We start from the raw sequence: 23,330 nt of genomic DNA, 5'->3' as shown, positions 1-23,330 counted from the left end.
CCTGGTCCCGCCGCCGGCCAGCGCAGAGCCGAAGCCAAAGCCTCGTTATCCCCCCAGAGACCCCACCTTGCTCCTTCTTCAGCCTCGTGTCCCAGCCTGGGGGCGGGGCCAGGCCTGGCCCCGCCCAGGAAACTGTTGTAGCCGCAGGAAAGCCCTGGCGGCCACAGTTGTGAAACGCTGCGCGACGCACATCTCTCTGCCTCTCCCAATCCTGCGCGTGCGCACTGAGGCAGGCCAGTGCATCTGTGCACGTTTGGCGCGGGAAGTCTCGCGGGACCCGGTTGCCGGCCCCGGTGGTGCTCGCAAGCTGCGCGCGGAACGTAGCCGTCGCGGTCATGACCTCCGCGTTGGAGAACTACATCAACCGTATCCTTCCGCCGCGAAGGGGTTGTGTGCTGGGGGGGGAGGGGGTCTACAGCGCCCTCTCTTCCCGCCTCAGCGGTCGGTGGTGGCTGCTGTTCCCAGACCCTTGTGGGGGCCCCTCCCCCACCACACAGACTGGCTCGGCCCGGGTGGGGATGGAGGCCGCGGCCTTCCCGGACCGTGGGGTTCGGCAGGGAGGGGGCTGGGCCAGTGCTGCCTACGGTGCCCTAAAGGGAGCGAGACCTCCCGGTGTCGCCTGGCGTGGGGCAGCGCCGTGGGGGGGGCAGAGCACTGAGCTGGGGCTCAGGAGACCTGGTTTGGTTCTGGGCTCCGCCACTGCTCTGCTGGTTGACTTCGGACAGGTCCCGTCAGTGTTCGTGCCTCCGTTTCCCCGTCTGCAAAGTGGGGCTAATGACAGTGACCCGCTCTGAGCTCTGTGGATGAAAACGCCAGGTCTGAACAGATCAGGGCACTACTCTGAACCAAGGCACGTTCAAATTGAAAATAAGGCATCAGTAGTGAGGGTGATTTACCATTGGAACAAACCAGCCAATATGTTTTAGCCCAAGTTATGGTGCACAATATGGGGGTAAGTGGGTAAAATGTGATATGCAACCTCGCCCCCCCCAATACCCTGCCCCAGCCCTGAGCCCCCGCCATTAGACTAGATGATCTAATGATCCAATTCTGGTCTTAAATTCAGTGAATCTATGAACAAAATAAATAGCCCAGAGTCAGAAACTTTAATGGGATGGCATACCTCAAATGCTTGAGGCAGCCAGCACAGGCTGTCTAAGTCAGTCCTGATGATAAAGCAAAATACTTCACTCTATGTATTTGGGGTCTGCTGCTTTGATTTATGGCTCTCTTGCAAATGAAAGCACAATCATGTTAGTTTGACACAACAAAAAAATTATCCCAGACCACTGCTAATTTCAAAGGTTGATTTAATCAGTCGGTTAACACGTTTCTTTAACAATTTTTTGAGTAAGAAATTCTTAAGGCACGAAGTCTTTTGAATCATAATTTATATTACAGATTTGTATTGAACATAACACCTTCATCTTGTTTCAAGCTGTGAATATGTTTTCTTTAAACATTGCCTTGACTGTACTGTTAGGTACTGTTGCAGTAATTACTTCTGATGGAAGAATGATTGTGGTGAATATAAAATTAGTACTATGTAAATAGTATTTGAATTATGTGGGGTTTTTAAAAATAACTAGATCATTCAACTTCTAATGGTAGATGCTACACACAAATATCAAGCATGGAAATGCTCATCTTGAACATTGTTCATCTTCCCTACAGAGCCTAAATAACCTTTTTTAAAGAGAGATCACTTTTAAAGTCCTGTCAGTTTAAAAACAAGTTACAGATACTGTTGGGGTATAAAAGATCCACACAAACGATCCACACAAACAGGGAAATTGGCTATCTGTAATTGGCTGTCAACTTACAAAGTACACTTGAAAAAAGTAACTCCCTCTAATACAGTGGTTTTGAAATGACGGGTCACGACCCAGTACTGGGTCATGGAATGTAAGGCACTGGGTTGTGGCGGCTCTGGTCAGCACCATCGACTGGGCCATTAAAAGTCCTGTCGGCGGTGCTGCCTTGCCAAGGCAGGCTACTCTCTGCCTGTCCTGACGCTCTGCTGCGCCCAAAAGCAGCCAGCAGCAGGTCCAGCTTCTAGCCGGGGGACTCCACACACTGTCCCTGGTCTGAGCAACGGATCCGCACTCCCATTGTCCGGTTCCCAGCCAATGGGAGTTCGGGGGGTGCCTGTGGGCGAGAGTCGCTTGTGTGCCTTCTCCTAGGAGCCAGACCTGCTGCTGGCTGCTTCTGGGGCGCAGCGTGGTCCGTGGTGCCAGGAGAGACAGGAAGCCTGCCTTAGCACCCCTGCTGCGCCGCTGACTGGTAGTCACCCAAGGTAAGCTCATGCCCCAACCTCGCCCCCCAATACACTGCCCCAGCCCTGAGCCCCCCCAAACCTGGAACCCTTTCTTGCACCCCAAACCCCCAGGCCCACCCCAGAGCCTGCACCCCCAGCCCAGAACCCTGACCCCCTCCCATACCCCAACCCCTTGCCTCAGCCCTGAGCCCCCCCAACTGAGAGCCCCCTCTTGCAACCCAACCCCTCATCCTCGGCCCCACTCCGCAGCCCTCACCCCTGCACCCCAACCCTCTGCCCTAGCCTTGAGCCCCTCCCGCACCTCAAACCACTCATCCCCAGCTCCGTTGGGTTGCAGGCATCAACAATTTTTTTCAACTGGGTTGCCAGAAAAAAAGTTTGAAAACCACTTCTCTAATATTAAAGTTACAGTAATCTTAACTGTTACTTGTAACATGTGATAGTAAATGATAATAATCTTAAACTGACTCTCTGCTTTCAAGTTCCAATCTCTAACAGCACGTTTATTCAGCTTTAAAGCTCACAGTAAAATCTAGAATGATCATCTCTTCTACAGTATATTGCTGCCTGAGTTTTTCTTGTGAACTAAAATGAAAAACTTAAAGATAATTGGAATACCTAAATTTTTTGTGGCTTTTCAGGGAACCCTCAAAGGTTTTGATCAGACCATCAACTTGATTTTGGATGAAAGCCATGAACGAGTGTTCAGTTCTTCACAAGGAGTTGAACAAGTAGTATTGGGATTGTACATTGTTAGAGGAGATAATGTGTAAGTATAGCTTATTCTTTTCTAATCCAGTCAAATCAGAATTAGTTAAAAATGTTTAAAGCTGTAATGATGCAAGATGTCAGATTGATAAACCTAGAAACCCTAAGTTCTCTTTATCCACTGTTCAGGACAGACAGTAACAGTAAACCTCCCTCAACCTTGACATAGTGTGCAAACATCTATAGAATGGCTAAAATAGTTCAGTCTTCAATTTTGGGACCCCTTACTGAAATAACCAAGAAGCGTCCCAGTTAGTACTAGCTCAGATGAAGATGTGCACACTTGTCACTAGAAAGTGAGGAAGACATTTTACAAAGGCCCTGAATAGAGCCATCAGAGGGTTCAGTTTTTGGTCAGTAACAGCTTTAGTCATATTCAGACTGGTAACCTAGAGCATTGTTTCTCAAATGCAACTACGACAGCCTCCTGGGCAGAGATGGGGAGGGAGCAAAGCAGAGGCCCCTCCCTGCAGGGCCTAGGGGTAGGCTTCAGCCCTCTCTCCCCATCTTCAATTGTGGGACTGGGGGGGGCAGGCTTCACACTCCCACACCTGCCTCTTCAGCTATGGGCCTCTGGTGGTGGGCTCTGGGCTTCAACCCTCCAGGGTGGTGGTGTTCTGTGCTTCACCCCCCCCTTCTTTCCCAGGTGCAAATGTGGAGCTCTGGGCTTCACACCATGGTCAAGAAGCAAGGTGAGCCTGGGGTCTGAGGCCCCGGAAGGGAGCTTGGGGCAATGAGGGGGAAGCAGTGGTGTCCAGGAGGGTGCTAGGGAGTCCTGAGAGGGCAGCAGACGCCAGAGGGGATCTGGAGGGGAGGCTGTGAGATGCAGCGGAGGCCAGGGACACCAAAATACAACTGTATATTTTTATTATTGAGTCTGCAAAAAAAAAAAAAAATAAAACCCTACAGAAATGAATTGCATTGATTTGGACATGTATAGTGCATATTTATTTGTTTTTTCTTAAAGTTAATTAAGTATTTTAGGAAATTTTATATGAGCAGCCACCAGCAAGAGTTGCTGGCCACACTCTGAGACCACCAAAAAATTTGTTGTGAGAACCGCTGACCTAGAGGTGAGAGGGAATTGTATACTTCAGACCTGGTGACCTGTAATAAAAATTGTAACATGAGTTCTCACTTGTGGATTTAGGACTTATTATTTATTTGTATTACCATAATGCCCAGGACCCCATTGTGCTAGGTACTCTACCCACACACACCAAAAAGGCCATACCTGCCCCAAAGAGCTTCCAATCTAAAGGTATGGCTACACTTGAAACAGCGCTTTGAAGTGTGTGTGTGGTTGGAGCGCCAGCGCTGGGCGAGAGGTCTCCCAGCGCTGCACGTAAACCACATCCTCTACGGGTGTAGCTTGGAGTGCTGGGAGCCGCGCTGCGGCACTGATTACACTGAGGCTTCACAGCACTGTATCTTGCAGTGCTTAGGGGGGTGTTTTTTCACACCCCTGAGCGCGAAAGTTGCAGCACTGTAAAGTGCCAGTGTAGCCATACCCTAAGTATAAGATGAAACAACAGATCCTGGAGTTCAAGGAAAAAAAACTGGTCAACATGATAGGAGCAGGCCGAGCATTGTTTAATATTCTGTAAATATCATGGTAAAGAATAAACTGGATGAAGTTTTTCAGATGAATAGTTTATTTGCCAAAAAATGCAGTTTTCAGTCCACCAAAACTATTTTGTGTTGAGTTTGCCAAATAGTTTAACCAAACTGAAAAATTTGAAACACTTTTGGTAATGTCAAACAAAATGTTTGATTTCCATTAAAAACAAATTATTTTTATTTTTCTGGCCTTTTTACCAAAGAAAAGAATTCACAAAATGGCTGAAGGTGGTGATGCCTTCCTGATAACTGTTAGGCTACTCACCTAGGATGTGTCAGACCCAGGTTCAAATCACTGCTCCCATTGTGGGAGAGTGCCCTAGCCACTGGGCTATGGAGTATTCTGGTATAGAGCTTTCTTAATCTCTCTTGAAGCTGTTCCACTTTTTGTATATAATTAGTCATTGAAGCAGGGATTTGAAATTAGGTCTCCCACATCCCAGGTGAGTGCCTCAACCACCAGGCTGTAGAGTCATATCCCAGGTGAGTGCCCCAGCTACTAGTCTGTAGAATCATTCTCACTCTTTCCTGGGCCCAATGACTATACATTGTTAGTCATAGACAATCATGGTGATAATGAAGTCATTGCCCCAGGGAAAGCAAATGAGAATAACTCTACAGCCTTGCAGTTAGGACACTTGCCTAGAATGTGAGACACCCAAATTCAAATCCCTGTTCCAGTGACTAGGAGTAGACAGATTTCATCCAAAGTTGTTGACACATCAAAACGTACAATATCTTTTCAGGCTTCTAGATTGCCAGATGTTTGCAGAATATACTTATTGTTCAATTTTATTTTATTTTTTTGCTCCAAACAAAATCCGTGGGGAAAAATTACCGAAGTTTTGCAGTTCTGTAATCACAAATCTCATTTTGGAATAGCAAGTCACTATATTTGTGGTTTCCATCTTGTTTCAAAATGGGACAATTTCTACTAATGGTACTTAATCTGTTTTGTCCTTTAGTGCTGTCATTGGTGAAATTGATGAAGAGACAGATTCAGCACTTGACTTGGGGAATATTCGAGCAGAACCTTTGAACTCAGTAGCACACTGAACAGGAGAAACACAAGGATGCACAAGGACTTTGTAAACTTTGGCTGTATAGAACTATTTAAAAAACAGCATGAAGAATTTTTACAAATTGTTATAACTTGGTTGCGCCACACTTTATTTTGTGAATGTGTTGTAGTTTGATATGTAAATTAAAATAGCTACATTTTAATGAAGTCTCTCGTATAATTTCACTGCAAAGTAAACATACATCTAACATTAGGATTTAATTTCAGTGGCAGGCTTGACACTTTATACATAAACGACTTGTGAATGCCACTTGTGAAGTAGAAACATAAATCACTACTCTTGAAGGTGAAATGTGCTTTACTGTGTTGATCTGTAAATTATACTTCATAAACACAAGTCAATTTAACTTCTGCCATCAAGTAGCTTTTTTTAATGTGTGATATTTCAGTATTACAAATACTGACGTGTTGGACACACAGTTCTGGTTTGAGTGCAGGATTGAAAGTCTAATACTAGGATCCTTGTTTACTAACCTGTATGTGGAAGTTTCATGATGCATGTTTCCAAAGTATTGCAAACTTGCCTTTATCAAGTTAATAGGACTGTTACACTGTCCTTGTGATCACAAACCATCTGAATGTATTTTGTTTATTAAACTATTCCAGCAATCACACCAATTCACAAATGTCATAACTTTCATAACTTCGGTGCACCTCTGTGGTGTTTGTGAATTTCAGAATAAACATAATTTGTTGTCACTTGCATTAACACACCTTAGGCTACTATAATAGTGAGATCTGTTCACTGTGAACAGGGGACTTAAACAGAGTAGTCAGATGGAAGAAGACTGTTAAGGTCCAGAACAAAAATGATTCTTGTCCAGTACTCTAAACAGTCCCTCTTGCATCTTAAACTTTAGGGAAGAGCTGAATAAAGAGAATGAATTGTTTATTTGCTAATGTGTAACTTATTTTTGTTAAGCATTAGTTCTTTACATATTGTTGGTGCAGGTTAATGTCAGAGTAGAACAAATTGTTCATTTTTCATGTGTATTTGCATGTATAATTACTAAATGAATGTACTTATCTTTGTAAAGTGTTTTAAGATTATGGATCAACACTAAATAGGAGCTAAATATTGTAAATTAGGTAGATGTAACTGTGGACTAAACCAAGGGAGGCTAGGCTGCCTGTGCTGGAAAAGGCTGCAGTAGCAGTAATTACTGCACAAAGACAGAGTCCTTACACATTTAAATGTGCAATACACAGAACGGCATCATACCTACATACATCAGTCAGGTAAAAACTGACTCGCCAGAGCTGTACTAAAATTATTTTCTCAGTCTGAAGAGTTATCCATCTACTTACCTGAAAAAAATGATCAGATCTGGACTAGGTTGATCTGCACTGAGGGAATTTAACTGATAAGAAAAGGTTTAAAATTTTATTAAAGTTAATGTTTAAAATTAAATATACACAAGAGGGAAGGCACTGTACATGAGAGATTACAGGTATCGGTTCCAAGGATGAAGAGATAACATATCACATAACCAGCATGGACCCAGATTGGGGTGCAAGAGTTTTTAAAGTGTGAGTGGATAAGTGGGCTCGGGTACACCACCCCTGGACTATAAAGAGTCCAAGTCAGTATCGGGGTAGTGAATAAGTACGTGGGTGGGGTGTGTCCCTTGGTTCGTCAGGGAAGGAAGTAGGTTATTTCCCTGGTGGGTGGTCTCAATTACTTAATGTAGTATTAACGGTTAGGACAAGGGAGGGAGATTTTAAATGCACCACTGCCTTTGGTTGAGCTGCATCCAGTTAGGTCTCAACTAGATTTATGCATCCCAGGATCATATTCGCTCTTTTGGCCACATCACACTGGAAGCTCATGTTCAGCTGATTATCCACTGCAACTCCCAATTTTTTTCAGAAGCACTACTTCCCAGTATAGAATCTCCCACCCTGCAACTGTGTCCTACATTCTTTGTTCCTAGATGCATACGTTTATGTCTAGCCATATTAAAACACACATTGTTTGCTTGTACCTAGTTTTTCAAGTGATCCAGATTGCTCTGAATCAGGAGCCTGTCCTCTTTGTTATTTACCACTCCTCAATTGTTTGTGTCATCTGCAAACTTTATCAATGATTTGATTTTTTTCTTCCAGGTCATGTATAAAGATGTTCAATAGTATGGGGGTCAAGACCCAATCACTGCAGGACCCTACTGGAAACAGACCCTCATGATGATTCCGTTTACAGTTCTATTTTGAGACCTTTCATTGAGCTAGTTTTTAATCCATGTAATGTGTGCCATGTTAATGTTATGGTGTTATAGTTTTTTACTCAAAATGTCATGGGGCACCAAACCAAACACCTTACCAAAGTCTAAGTATAGTACATCAACATTACTACACTTAGCAACCAAACTTGTAATCTTATCAAAAAAAGACATGCCAGGATCCATTTTCCATAAACCTATGTTGATTTGCACTAGTTACATTACCTTCCTTTAGTTCATTATGAATTGAGTCTCATATCAGCAACTCTATTATCCTTCCTGAGATCAAAGTCAGGCTGACAGGCCTATAACTACCCTACTCATCCTGTTAACACTTTTTAAAAACTGGCACAACATTAGCTTTCTTCCAGTCTTCTGGAACTTCCCCAGTGCTCCAAGACTTACTGAAAATCAACAGTAGCAGTCCAGAGGGCTCTTCAGCCAGCTCCTTTAAAACTCTGGGATGCAAGTTTTTGGACCTGCTGATATTAAAATGTCTGACTTTAGAAGCTTCTGTTTAACATCCTCCAGATGTAGTGGAATGGCAAGTGTGTTATCACCATATGGTGAGACAGCATCATCTGTTTTTGCCCCAAATATAGAACAGAAATATTTATTGAACACATCTTCCTTTTCTGCAAAGTATTATTTAATCATAATAGTAGGACCAGAGCATAACAAGAGAAAAATGTAACACACTATCTAAGTGTATATCGGTCTTATCCAAAGCTTTGGTTGGTCTACTGTGGTGTTTAGAAGTTGCTTGTGATTATTAGAACTGGGAGCACTGGCTGTTGGGAGTCTGAAAGGACAGGAAACAGGAAGGAGCGGGGTGGAGTTGAGGAGGCTGAGTGAGAGTTACAGAGGTGCAGCAGCAGCTTGGTAAAGAGGTTTCCACTTTAAAAATAAAGTCCTGTTGAAGTTTGTTAGTACCTTGCCCGGTTGATACAACATCTACCTTCACTTGAGCACCCCCACCTTTGGGGTCTGGGGTTTAGTTTGCTTCCCCACAGACCCTCTCTCTCCTCCGTGCTTCAAGAACTCTCTGTTTCTCAATCCCAAAGTTCTTTGTTCCAATTTCCTGCCTGAAAGCATCACTTCTCTTGGGTACAAGCTGAGACCCGCCCACTCCCAGTAGAGGGACAGCTGCCCCACTCCAATAGAGGTTAAAAGCAGCCAATCTAGACTGATAAGAGAGCTGGGGGCCAGGAGCTGGGAGGAGTCTCACTCTAACCCTGGAGTGGGAAGGGCTAGCTGCCTGACAGGAAGGTACCTGAACTGGAGTAGTGCTGGGGAATAGGGCAAGGGAGCTGGGGAGCTCCAGCCTGGTAAAACCCCAGGCTGCAGACCTTGTTGAAGGCCTACAGAGGTACTGGGGCTGCAGAGATACAGCCTGTGAATAGGCAAAGGCAGCAGGTCCTAACTTCTTGCCAATGATGAGTGGCCATTACGGACTGCAGTCTGCCCCAGTGAGTGGGGGCTAGATGATGACTGGCAGTAGCCACTGAGGCAAGGTGGGTTTAGAGGGTTGGGGGTTGCCTAGGGAGGGGAGACACAGAGTGTTGGGGGTACTGCGGTAGAACCGGGGTCCAGGAGGGTCATGAGGCAGGCAAGCCATCGGCCCCAGCAGAGGGTGTGCCGAAGCTGGAAAAGAGCTAATTCTCAAGATGACCAGCAGGAGGTGCTGTGCCGGTGAATCTCGACTTTGCTACAGGCATGCTGTGTCTTCATGCCTTGGACTTGAAAGGATAGACACATTTAGCTCTTGGCCTTCCTCATGACAAGTCGTACAAGCCAGCTCTTCAAGTCCATCCACCGGTGAGGTCCCAGGCAAAAGAAACGTAAGAAGTCCATAATGTGCCCATCACCATTACTGGGTTTTGAGTTAGAACACTAAGTCTAGTTTCACATCCAGATCTTCTTCAATGTGAAAGAGGCTGGTTCTGTCATCTGAACCTTTAGCTCAGGGTATGTGTGGTACTTGGGAATTCAGTGCCTTTTCTAGACAAAAACTGGCTGGTGCTATCAGTGCAGGTTCTTCAGTGCTGAGTCTGTTCCATTGCTCTGGAAGTTTCCAATTAAGTGCCTTTGTGTCAGTGCTAAGCTTTCCTCAGATCTTGGTTCTCCATCAGACCTAAAGTTTAGGAATGCCTGTGTTCCCTTCCCTGTGTTTGGAGTTGTGGTGGGTGTAGGGGAAATGTTGACCTATGTTAGGGACAGGTAAAGGACTGTGATGTAATAAGGTCATCCTGGCATCCTTACAAGGGCAGGGTTACGGTTGTGTGAGAAGTATTCCCTTAACTCTGCATTTCCTCATGCTCTAACCTTTGTTTTCATAGTGTCTAATGCTCTTTTAAGAGAGAGGTGCTGAGACTGTAACTGAGCAGGTTCTGCTTCCACAGGTTGGACTTTGCCTTATGCATTTCAAAATCTCTTCTTCCAGAAGGGTCAGAGGAGCAGAATACAATATTGTGCAGAAGCAACCTTTACACTATTCCTTGTAAATGAATACATAATTATGGACAAAATATATACATCTGGAAAAGGCAGTTAATATACTCACATTCATTGATGATATGTCTGCCTAGATAACATATTGACCAGTAAGAACCTACTCTGGTTCTCTGTGCCTGTTCCAGAGAGCTGTGTCTACAATTACAGAATAGGTGTCTCTGTGCTCACAGTGATGGCTGGAGAGCGTGCAGAGCACACCAACCAGCAAAGTGGACACACTGAACTGTTTCAGCAGTAATAACCTCGGAGTGGAACAATTTTTTTAGTCCCTCTGGAGCTATAGAATGCTACTTCTTAAAGGGAGTGATCCTGAAGTGTCCACCCTTGATTTTTCACTTGTGCACAGGAACAAGATGAACTTTTGGAGGCAATGGATTGAATAGTTTTGTTATCCCTATGGCAACAGTAAACAGCAGTCCCTAATGCTATGGCTGATGCTAATGTTGACTCTCAGTACCTCTGTTCCAGCAACCAGTGTCTGGAAACTTCAGCTCCCTCTGCCAACAGGTAATAAAAAAGCAATGGCATTATGTTTTAAAGCAAATATAACTTTTTACAACAGGCAATATATATATATATATGTATGTAGTGTGACAAATAGAGAGGCTAAAGAGAAGATGGGGATGGTCAGCTGGGAATTGGTCCTAGGTGTAAATATAGGCCAGATTTATATTCTTTGTGTGAAGCAGTGTAGAAGCAATCATAGTCGTAAAGCCCTGTAATGAATTACAAGTGGCTGCCTGCAAATCTCAAGAGTCAGGATTGAGTTGTCTGACTACTATCTCTACAGCAGCCCTACCTGAATGAGCTTTAACTGGTGCCTCAAGCAACAGTTCTGCCAATGAATAACAATGAAACAGCATGCTCGTTCTTTGGACAAAATTCAGTACATCTTGAATAAAGCAAAAGCTGGATGGGCTTTTTTAAAATGTTTGCCCCTGGTTAAAAACTAATGGATATGATCAGACACAGTTTGTGAAAGGAAATTTTCCTGGTATGTTATTTGTATAGCTATAGCCCATGAAAATGCAACTTATTTTTGAAAAAGGAATTTGCCATGATGCAGTTTAAAAATCTAGAAGTTCATCCTAGAAGAATCCTTAGCAAGCTGCCTTTGTGACGCATCTTAGCAAAGAAATTAAGAGGTGTTTCTGATACTAACTATATAACAGCTAGTGTATAGATAAATCAGTAAAAAATTATACAACTCATTAGCACAAAATCCTAACAGCTTCTATGCCAAGTCACACAAGGAACTTTCACAATACAATGAACAGTTACCTAACATCAGAACAAAGGTTACAAAGTGGCAGATAAGTATATGGGCCCACACCATCCTCTCCTCTGGTAAAACCAGAAGGAGATGGCTTATTGAGATGAAATCTCTGTGAGCAGCCATTTACAGATATTCCATGAGGGAGGTGGGGTTGCAGATATCCCATGAGGGAGGTGGGGTTGCTTCCCTACCAGAACAGGCCATGGGACCTGGCCCAAACCTGAGAGTACCCAAAGTTCTATTGGAGGCCATCTGTGGAAAAGCTCAGTGCTTCCACAACAGCTCTGGCCCCCGCCAGCTGATACCACACCTGCTGTTAGTTACATTACCAGGGATGCCTGCTGCCTGAGATTGTCCCCAGATCGCTGAGTGGGAGGTTCCATAACCTGAATTATTTTCTCTGGGGAAATCTCTGCAGGGCCAAAGGAGGCATAAGGTACATGCCCCTTACCACACCTCTCCCCTGCCCATTCACTCTCCAAGTCTTCCTAAAGGCTGATGCTAGGCCCCAGGAAAGGCCTCCCTGGGGGAGGGTGGAACAGTGTGGTATGGGGTAAATCCATACATGGAGGGTCTCCTCTGTGCATGGATTTCAAAAGGGCAGGCTAGGCAAAGAATAAGTACTTTCTTACTTGATAACTTTCTTTTAGCAGTTTCTCTTCTTGTTCATCTCTAATAGGTTAAACCCCACCCCCACCTCTCCAGAATTCTGAGGCAGTCCAGTGTTGTTTCTGGAGGCTCCAGGACTAAGCCCCACCCTTCCATACAGGCCATTGGAGGAGTTCTTCAACAGCTGTAGAAATACTACAGCAACTGATTATTAGCATTAAGACAACATAAGAATGGCCATACTGGGTCAGACCAAAGGTCCAACTAGCCCAGTATCCTGTCTACCGACAGTGGCCAATGCCAGGTGCCCCAGTGGGAGTGAACCCAACAGGCAATGAGTTACAATGAGATACAATGTGTTAAATTAACCTTAAGACAATTATAAATACCAAATTTTCCCTCTAGTCATTTACCAGAATAACAGGGTGGGCTGAATGAGGAGAGAAGCTGCTAATGGAAAGAAAATTATCAGGTAAGAAATTTGGCATTCTCTTGCACAGCATGTCTCCTCATTCATCATTAGTGGGAAGCAGTAAGCAGTGAATCCAAGAAATGTGTGAGAGACCGTAATCCTGGCACAGGGATTTCTATCCCCTAGAGCCTCACTTAGAAAAGAAAATCCACCAGGTTTTAAAAAGAAAAGCTTTATATAAAAAGAAAGAAAAGACATAAAAATGCTCTCTGTATCAAGATAACAATATACAGGGTCAATTGCTTAAAAGAAAAATATGAATAAACAGCCTTATTCAAAAAGAAATACAATTTAAACATCCCAGCAACTACACACATGTAAATACAAAAAAACAATAAAAGCCTATTGTTTTTCTACCTTTGTACTCACAACTTGGAAACTGAAGATTAGAAGCTTGAAGATAGAAAGATCCCTCTCATAGCCGAGAGACAGACAAAAGACACAGACAAAGGGACACACACCCAAACATTCCCTCCCTGAGCTTTTAAAAATCCAGTTTCCTGATTGGTCCTGGTCAGGTGTTTGGTTCCCTTTGTTAACCCTTTACAGGTAAAAGAAACATTAACCCTTAGCTATCTGTTTATGACAGTGTGGGGGGAGAGAATGTTTTAATTATTGTTATAGTTGAATAATAGGCAAGAATGGAAGTTTCCCTCCATAAAGAGCCAGAGCTCTGTAATCTAAGGAATTATGTGGGAACCAACCCAGTAGCAGTGTCTTGTGGAGGATTAGAAACTGATTTTGCAAATCTTTCTCAGATGAGGCTCCAGTGGCTCTAAAGACTTCAGTGATGCCTAGCATGCCAGTTGTGCAGGATTTTTGTGTTTTGCCTGGAGCAACTTTGATGCCTTATATCACCTTGACATTTTGGATAGCATGAGATGAACAGGACGCAACTGGTGCATGTACTCTATTTAGGCCACAACCTTCCCAGGTTTAGAACAAAACAACAGGAGAAATGTTTCCCAGGAATTGTGGAAAGAGAAACTTATCTTGATCAGAAAGGTTTCTGGAGCTATAAGAGTAACCTTTTCCTCATGACCACAGCAGTGTGGCTCTTGTACAGATAGGGGAACTAATTTCAAAAGTTGCATTTCAGAGGTAAGGGCATCTAGAAAGACCAGATACAAGCTTGTGTTATCTTGTTATTCTGAATAATCTTAGCACCTGATACTCAGATGGAGAATTGAATGTGCCTACCTATGGAACATTGCTAGGGCCAGTTCTTCAAGTGCTTGTTCATGTTAATTCCAATCAGATGTGTGTGCACACATGTGCACAGTAGCTGGAAGATTTTTCCACTAACAGCATCCATGGGGTCGACCTGGGCACCCCCTGGAGTCATACCTTCATGGTGCCCAATAAAGGGCCCTGCCGACCTGCCACCCCCTCAGTTCCTTCTTACTGCCAGTGACAGTAGCTGGAACTTTACCTTGCTCTTGCTTCGGCAAGTGGCTTAGCAGTACTTTCACTTTTTGCTGCAGATAGTTCTAGCTGGTTAGTATAGCGCAGTTAGTTCATGTATAAGTTTCAGTTATGGGGGGGTACCCTCCTCCCATTTTTCTGCCCCCCCCCTTATTTGTCATCGGGGCATGCTGCAATTCCTGGGCTTCAAGACTTGTCAGGAGTGTGCGAAGCACATGCCTAAAAGTGACCCCCCTGCACACCACCTTTTATAGTGTCAGGGGGAGGGAAAAAGACTGCTGCAAGATCTGTTGGGAATTCCGACTGAGAACTCTTAAAGAGAGGGAGCAGCAGCTTAAAATACTCCTCATGGAGGCATCTCTCCAACCTCGGTTGGACCCAGGTGCCAGGGATCCCACACCCAGTACATCTTCTTTGGCGCGGCGCACTCCAGTGCTTTCTTTGAGAGATCCGACGTTAAAGAAAGACACTGCCAAGGAGACTCGGTACCATCATGGAGCCTCTCGGGGGCACTCCAGCCTTCGGCACCGGTCCCAATCACCGGCGCAGAAGAAGAAGAGGATGGAAAGAGGCCGATTCCCCTCAGCAAGATTAAGGGACCAGCCATCTGTGGCAACTCAGTCAGGTCATGGCTTTGAGGCTCAGAGTAGGGCTATGTTGACTCCTGCCAAAGTGAGGCAGTCGAGTCTGGGCCCATCACGCTTGCCAAACCCCTCGGAGGCTTTTGAGGTGGTGCAGGACCTGCTGAGACTCACGTGCTGTTCTCGCCCGCAAGGCAGGAGGATGCCCCAGAACTGCAGGTTCCATCCTGGCACCCCGTTCAATCAAAGGGAAAGCCGGTGATGATATCATACTGATCCCTGTCACCTCGGCACCCCCCCTGCCAGCACCTCCATCCACGGAGTGCAGTCGATCCCCAGGCTCCCAATGCTCTAAGTCAAAAGGTGCAGCGCTGCCCTGTTCCTCCTGTTCTGAAACATCAGAGTCGAAGTCAGGCTTGTACCGCTCTGACTATAGCAGGAGCAGAAGGTCCAGCTCAAGGCACCATAGGGGGTCTCACTTGATGCATTTCAATTCTGTTCCTCAGGACAGAATGCAGAGATAAAAGTTTGAGACACCTTTAATGACTGCTTGAAACAGCTAGTCCTGGAACACACCAGAGGAGAGACAATTCTTGATTGACACAGGATTTGGTCCGAGAAGCAAATGTAGATGAACCACTTAGTAATAATGACCATAATGTAATTAAATTTAACATCCTTGTGGTGGGTCAGGGTTTTGATTTCAAAGAAACCCACCACAGTAGCATTTACCTTCAAAAAGAGGAACTACACAAAAAGTTAAAAGTAACAGCCACAAAAGTGAAATGACTGCAGGTTGCATGGAAACTTTAAAAAAAACACAGTAATAAAAGCTCAAATTAAATGTATATCCCAAATTAAAAACATTGTAAGCGGACCAAACAATGCCACCATGGCTTAACAGTGTAAAAGAGGTAGTTAGAGGCAAAAAGGCATCCTTTAAAAATTGGAAGTCAACTCCTACTGAAGAAAATAGAAAAGCGCATAAACTCAGGCAGGTCAAGTGTAAGAGTATAATTAGGCAGGCCAAAAGAAAATTTGAACAGCAACAAGCAAAAGATGCAAAAACTAACCGCAAAAAAACCCAGCAAAACCTGCAACCAACCAAAAAACTTTTAAGTACATCAGACGCAGGAAGCCTGATTTTTTATCAGTAGGGCCACTGGATGAGCAAGGTGCTAAAGAAGCACTCACAGAAGACAAGGCTATTGCAGAGAAGCTAAATGAATTCTTTGCATCCATCTTCACATCCTCTGCAGAGCGAGAGCTTCCCATATCTGTGCCAATCCTTTTAGATGACAAATTTGAGGAACTGTCCCAGACTGAGGTGTTATTAGAGGAGGTTTTGGAAAAAATAGATAACCTAGACATTAATAAATCACCAGGACCAGATAGTATTCACCCAAGAGTTTGTAAGGAACTCAGATAAGAAATTGCAGAACTACTATCAGAGGTATGTAACTTATTGCTGAAATCAGCCTCGGTACCAGATGACTGGAGGATAGCTAATGTGATGCTGATTAAAAAAAAAAGAAGATTCCAAAGGGGGAACCTGGCAATTACAGCCCAATAAGCCTAACTTTAGTGCCAGGCCAGTTGGTTGAATTATCAGAATACAGCGCTAAAGACAATTTATTAGGGAAGACTCAACATGGTTTTTGTAAAGGGAAATCATATTTCATTAGTCTGTTAGAATTCTTTGAAGGGATCAACAAACACATGGATATAGTGTACTTGGACTTTCAGGTCCACTCATGGATCAGTAACTGGTTAAAAGATAAGAAATAAAGTGTAGGAATAACCAGTCAGTTTTTCACACTTGAGAGAGGTAGCTAGCAGGGTCCCTCAAGAATCTGTACTGGGACAAGTGCTATACAAAGATTGAAACTAAAAACTTCAGTGGTGTGGTGTTCACTGGGCCAATGTTGTTGGCTCATTTCCTCAAACTACCCAGGCAAGCATTATTTGGCTGCATAGACACCTGCTCATATTTTTTTTCTTTATTGGGGCATGTGCACAGTAATCCTTCCGGACTACACATGCAAAGAAACGAACACACATTCTTAAATATCATTCTCAATTTGGGTCCCCCAAAGATTTAATGGGTATCATGTCTTACCTGGGCTAAAACTTAGCCGAGTGAGACCATTCTGAGCCCCATCACAGCAATAGTTTGATCTCTAGCGCTGTGCAAAAATAAAAGAAAACAACAAAAACTTTGAAAAAGTGGCTATTTTGGGGGCTTATATTTTTGCACCCCCTTGCACAAATAACCCCAATTTTGGTCTCTTCCATAGGTTGATGTAGCCTCTCAATTCAATGGTGCACTGTCCCCTCCCACCCACCAAAATGCCACAGAAGCGCCATTTCAGATTTTGATGCGGGGAGCCCAGCAGGGGCCCAGAGAGGGCATATAGCCATTGGAAGCTTGTGGAGCTTTTGAAATGACAGAGAACTTTATTATGCCAGAAATAACTTGGACAATCTTCTCCCCAAATTCTGTACTTGGGTTGCACGCAGGGCTGGCTCCAGGCACCAGTGCACCAAATAGGTCCTTGGGGTGGCCAACGGGAAGGGGCAGCATGTCCTGCTCTTTGGCGGCAATTTGGTGGGGCCATGGCGGGTCCCTTGGTTCCTCTCGGAGGTAAGGACCTGCTGCCGAATTGTCGCCGAATAATGAAGCAGCGGCAGTAGAGCTGCCGCCTAAGTGCTGATCGAGGCTTTTTTTTTTTTGCCTCTTGAGGCAGCAAAAATGCTGGAGCGGCCCTGGTCGCATGGATCTAAGATATACTGGGAAACAAGAAGGAGAAGTTAGCTATGTTGGCAGCAACAAGGGCTGGGTTCAATATCTAGGGGTTCCACTTAACAATACAAACTAGAACTGGCTTGAGCCCGGTAACCCGGGACAGCTGGACACTGCCCCAGGCACCCGCTAAGAGGCAATAGGTCACCATGCGCAAGGCCTGTGTGTAACAAAAGAAAACGTTTATTAAAGGAAGAAAACACAGCATTGCTTTCACACAATACTGCAACAATGGCTGAAGGGACTTGCATATTTGAACGTGACCAGCTCGGTCACGGGGTCGGGGTCCTCGCGTTCCCTGCAGCTCACTATGGGTCTAGCTTAGTTCCAAGAGCCAGGGAAAAGGCCTCAAACCGGCAGCAGCCCGATCGCTTCAAATGGTTCAGTTTGAAGTGTCAATCACCCTATTTTCCTTCCTGATTGGTTAAGTCTGTTCCAATTTTGCAGGGCTTTAGCCGCTGAGTGAGACGTTGCTGGGCAGGATAGTATGAGGCCGGGCTCTGCCTCCCATTGGCCGTGCGTCTCGCCAAGTTGCCGGGCAACCTGTCACTTTTTCTATGGTGCTGGGTTTGACTGCGGAGGTTGATCTTGGAGCTTCATGATTGGCTAGAGAAATGTGATTTTTTTTTTCGATTGGGTACCGTGCTGCCAGCCTGGATTTTTGATTGGCCGGAGATAGCTGTTGCTAGGCAGAGTAACCAGTGCCCGGTCTTTGCAGAGCTAAGGCGGGAGCGCGAGAGAAGCGGGGTGAGGTGCGTTTGTGTCCTCCCCCGTGATGCCGGTGGGTGCAGCTACACCCATGGGCCCTGGTCAGCCACCAGTGACCCGGGCCCTGCATCCTCTGAGGCCCCAGACTGAGCGTGTGGCGGGTGCCCAAACAGCAAGTGTGAAAAATGAGGGCGGGGGTGGGGGTGGGGGGGTAATAGGCGCCTATGTAAGAAAAAGCCCCACATATCGGGACTGTCCCTAAAAAATCGGGCCATCTGATCACGCTGTGCGTGGCTTTCAGGGGACTTAGAGGGTCCCGCTTTAAACAGAAGGTGTGAGGCAACCTTGGCTACAGCGGGCAGTGGTGTCACTGGAGTCCCACCGAGCCGCAGAGAGCTCACAGCATCAGGGTGGGTGGAGTGGGCGAGCCGAGGGTGCATTTGGACCGGGCAATGCGCTGGTGGAGCTGGGTGTGCAGGGTGTGTGTGTGCACCAGCAGAGCTAGAGGATGTGGAGTATGTTGGGGTGCACTGGCAAAGCTGCATGTGCCAAGCGTCCCTCACTTGAAACTCCTATCAACTCTATCACCCATCCCCATTTAGCCCTCTCCCCGTAACTCCCTGCCTGTTGCTACACCCTAAGCCCCTATTCCCCCAGTCCTCTACCTCATAATACCCCTCTCCCCAGGAAGCAGTCGCATCTAATTTTCCCCCCAAAGACTTGGATTACATCCCCCTAAATAAAATTGCCACCCGTGACCCACAAATAGGGTGACCACGTGTCTGGTTTTCGTCCGGAACACCTGGTCGAAAAGGGACCCTAGCGACTGGTCAGCACCTCTGACTGGGTTGTTAAAAGGCTGCAGCGCTAAGGCAGGCTAGTCCCTACCTGTCTTGGCAGGCACTGCACTACACCCCAGAGGCGGTCAGCAGGTCCGGCTCCTGGGGAGCACGGACTCCATACACTCTCCCCATCCCGAGCACCAGTTCCACACTCCTGGCCAATGAGAGCTGGGGAAGGGGCAGTGCCTGTGGGCAAAAGCAAAGTGTGGAGCCTTGTGCCCCCCACCCCCGCCTAGGACTCACCTGCTGGCTGCTTCCAAGGCACACGCAGCACAGTGCGAAGACAGGCAGGCAGCCTGCCTTAACCTCCCCACTGTGCTACTTGACTGGGAGCCGCCTGAGGTAAGCCCATGCCCCAGCCCTGAGCCCTGACCCCCCCAAACCCCTCAAAGTGAGTGAGGGTGGGGGAGAGTGAGCCCCCTCCTTTAATTCTTTATTAATCGAATCTCTTATCAGCTGCTCCATTATCTTGGCGGGGATTGATGTCAGGCTGAAACGAGTCATTTACCTTTTTTAAAAATTGGTACAACATTAACTTTCTCCAGTCTTCTGGAACTTTGTCAGTGCTCCACAACTTATTGAACATCAACTGTAACAGTCTAGAGAGCTCCTCAGACAGCTCTTTTAAAACTCTTGGATGTAAGTTACGTGGACCTGCTGATTTCAAAATGAAATAGAAAGAGTGTTCACACCAGCTGATGAGATATCATAGAATCATAGAATCATAGACTTTAAGGTCAGAAGGGACCATTATGATCATCTAGTCTGACCTACTGCACAATGCAGGCCACAGGCCACCCACCCACTCCTGTATCAAACCTGTGTCTGAGCCATTGAAGTCCTCAAATCATGGTTTAAAGACTTCAAGATGCAGAGAATCTTCAAGCAAATGACCCATGTCCCACGTTGCAGAGGAAGGTGAAAACCCCCCAGGGCCTCTGTCAATCTGTCCTGGAGGAAAATTCCTTTCTGACCCCAGATATGGCGATTGGCTAAACCCTGAGCAGCTGGACAAGACTCACCAGCCAGACACCCAGGAAAAAATTCTCTGTGGTAACTCAGATCCCACCCCATCTAACATCCATTGGACATATTTATCGCTAATAGTCAAAGACCAATTAATTGCCAAAATTAGCATTTACCATCCCCTCCAGAAACTGATCAAGCTTAGTCTTGAAGCCAGATATGTCTTTTGCCCCACTACTCCCCTGAAGGCTGTTCCAGAACTTCACTCCTCTGATGGTTAGAAACCATTGTCTAATTTCAAGTCTAAACTTCCTGATGGTCAGTTTATATCCATTTGTTCTTGTGTCCACATTGGTACTAAGCTTAAAGAATTCCTCTCCCTCCCTGGTATTTATTCCTCTGATATATTTATAGAGGGCAATCATATCTCCTCTCAGCCTTCTTTTGGTTAGGCTAAACAAACCAAGCTCTTTGTGTCTCCTTTTCTTTCCCCAAATATAGAACAGAAATATTTATTGAACACTTCTCTGTCTTTTCTGCATTATTATTGATAATTCTCCTATTTCCATCTAGTAATGGACAATACCATTTTTAGGATTCCTTTTCTTCATAATATATTTTAAAAATCTCCTTACTTTCCTTAATTCTGCTGGCCATAGATTTCTCCTTGTGTCCCTTGGCTTCCCTACTACTATTCCTAAGTTTTGCTTTATAGTAATTATGATCAACTTCCCCTTTCTTCCATTTTTTATATATTTTTTTTACTTTTTATAGCTGCCTTCATTTCCCCTCTCAGCAAAGTCAGTTTTTTAACCAGTGTGGCCTTCTTCTTTGATTGTGGCTTTTGGGGCCACAAAGATTTAAGATGTTCTTAAATCATTCTTAATTATCATTCATATTTTATGATTAAATTCTTCCTTACATCTGATTTAGTTCAGAACTGTTTTCAGCTTTATGAAGTGGGCCCTATTAAAGCACCAAGTATATATATACTGGTATGGATTTTTTTCTGCTCGTACATTATAAATGTGATCAAGTTACATTTAAGCTATCATTATCTTTTAGTTCTGTGATCAGTTCATTTTTACCTGGACACCTCCATAAGGCACGCCAAATTTCAAAGCAGTCAGGAGTCACCATTCAGATTTAGTGGGAGCCATGCATGACCTTTGGTGAAACTCAACAGATTGAGACCAATGGATCACAGCAATGATTTGATCTCTAAATCTGGACAAAAAAACCAAAACCAAAACACTGGAAATTTTAAAAAAGGACTTCTTTTTCAGGGCTTATATCTCCACCACCTTAGTTGAAATCACCCCAACTTTGGGTGACTAACCCTACCTGTCACCTTCCTGAAGCACACCAAATTTCAAAAGGACAGTGACTAAGAATGTTGATTTTAGAGGATCTAGGAAGGTCAAGCTATAAACATAAGCTGTGATGCAACTTTACTGTAGTGGTGCTGTTGCACCACTATAATGCTTGAAGGGGAATATTTTATTAACATTAATAGACACTGTTGATCCTGGCCTGGCCACTACACAACTGAGGTGAGGTGCTGGTACAAATACCTTGTGTATGGGACTAGCTTGCTGGATGGCTTCAGGAGCCTGGAAGGATGCCTGTCTTCTCCCCAGTTTATGTAGCACCATGGATGTACTGCAGAAGTCATTTAGTACCACTCCAGGCTTTATTCAATAAATCAAGAGTAATTCTGAACATGGGAAGAGATATCTCACTTATTTCCCATGGTGGTGCAGCCGCATGGGGAATGGAGTCCTCATGTGGCCCTTGATCTGGTCATAGTCTGCCTGAAGTGCTACTTTAGTTTGAGTGTGGGGCCTGCCTGTAGAGAGAGGCCCCTTCTCCATCCTTAAGCCTGAACCCTGTTTTCTGGTAGGGCATGGTTTTGTGGGCTGAGAGCCAGATAGGCCCAATTCCCATTATGCTGCAGCCTGACACAGATAGTAGGTTGGTTTCCATACTATGATGTTTTCTCTTTACACAAGAGCAAAATATGAATGGATTTCCATTTGCATTTAATTCTGTTTGAAGAATGATGGTCAGTGTGGAACAGGAAGAGTTTTGGGTCACAGTAGATATTAAAGGATCCTGTGTATTGTGCTACTCAACCCCTTGCCACAGAATTGGACTTCAGAATCTTAGCTTTCATTTAAAAAGCAAAACACCTTGTAGCCCTTGTGGTTGCAAAGAAAACCTCAGAACCCTTAATCAGGTGTAAATGGATGCAGTGTCATCTGCCGGTGTCTGAAGAGAGGCTGATTAATAGCTTGAACGGTCACTTCCCCCATTCATCTGAATCAGAGCCACATAGACTGCAATTCTGTAGCTGGTAATCTGGCAGTTTCCTCAAGATGTCACAAAGTTAACTATTTCTGTTTTAGCATCACCTGCTGCTGCAGTCAGACACCCAGGGGTGGCTCTAGCTTTTTTGCTGCCCCAAGCACGGGAGGTCCACCGGTCCTGTGGCTTCCGTGTACCCGCCGCCGAATTGCCGCTGAATCCACGGGACTAGCGGACCTCCCGCAGGCAAGCTGCTGAAGGCAGCCTGACTGCCGCCCTCGCAGGGACTGGCAGGGCACCCCCCCGCGGCTTGCCACCCCAGTCATGCGCTTGGAGCGCTGGTGCCTGGAGCCACCGCTGCAGACACCTGACATTTTGTTTTGTTATCCTGTACCTTGTCTGTACCTACCACTTGCTCTGCCCCTTTCCATATCACAGGGAATTAATTGGATTACAGTACATGCTCTTTGCAATATTCTGTGGACCTAGGCAGCAGGAGGTTGGGGAGTGAGAACTGGAGTATAGCCAGAGAGAGGGAGGGACAGAAGCAGAGACTAGTTAGCGCGGCAGCTGAGGTCTGAGGTTCTGGTGAGATAAATGCTTAAGCAGACTACAGTACAAGCTTCTCTCTTTGGTAGCAAATATTGGGAGGAGGTTGTGAGCTGTATTGCCATGGGAGCTGAAGCCCAACCACCAAGAGAGCATACCAGAACAAATGCTCTAAACTAATCATGGTTGAAAGGTATAATGAAGTTTTATGCCAATGATTATTTTCTACTAGAAGCCACAGTGGTGTATGTTTTCATGACGGTGGAGATCATAACAACTGATGTTGATACACAATAAATTAACATTATAGTG

General features: G+C 45.2%; 1 protein-coding gene across 1 annotated transcript; it reads left to right on the top strand.

Annotated features, from left to right (window-relative positions):
• The first annotated feature begins 235 nt into the window (after positions 1-235).
• LSM8 (LSM8 homolog, U6 small nuclear RNA associated) lies at positions 236-5,890 on the top strand. The gene is made up of 4 exons (XM_032786499.2): positions 236-366; positions 1,484-1,524; positions 2,920-3,047; positions 5,632-5,890. The coding sequence occupies exons 1-4, from the start codon at positions 336-338 to the stop codon at positions 5,720-5,722; spliced, it is 291 nt and encodes a 96-aa protein (XP_032642390.1). The 5' UTR covers positions 236-335; the 3' UTR covers positions 5,723-5,890.
• The last annotated feature ends 17,440 nt before the right edge of the window (positions 5,891-23,330 follow it).

Source organism: Chelonoidis abingdonii, chromosome 1, assembly GCF_003597395.2.
Source record: "Chelonoidis abingdonii isolate Lonesome George chromosome 1, CheloAbing_2.0, whole genome shotgun sequence".
In the NCBI taxonomy this organism is placed as follows: domain Eukaryota; kingdom Metazoa; phylum Chordata; order Testudines; family Testudinidae; genus Chelonoidis; species Chelonoidis abingdonii.
This window is presented reverse-complemented; position numbering and strand designations above follow the sequence as displayed.

Coding starts and splice junctions, on each gene's coding strand:
- LSM8 (XM_032786499.2), top strand. CDS start 336: ATGACCTCCGCGTTGGAGAACTACATCAACC. Junction 367..1,483: donor GTTGGAGAACTACATCAACC/GTATCCTTCCGC, acceptor CTGTACTGTTAG/GTACTGTTGCAGTAATTACT. Junction 3,048..5,631: donor ATTGTTAGAGGAGATAATGT/GTAAGTATAGCT, acceptor TTTGTCCTTTAG/TGCTGTCATTGGTGAAATTG.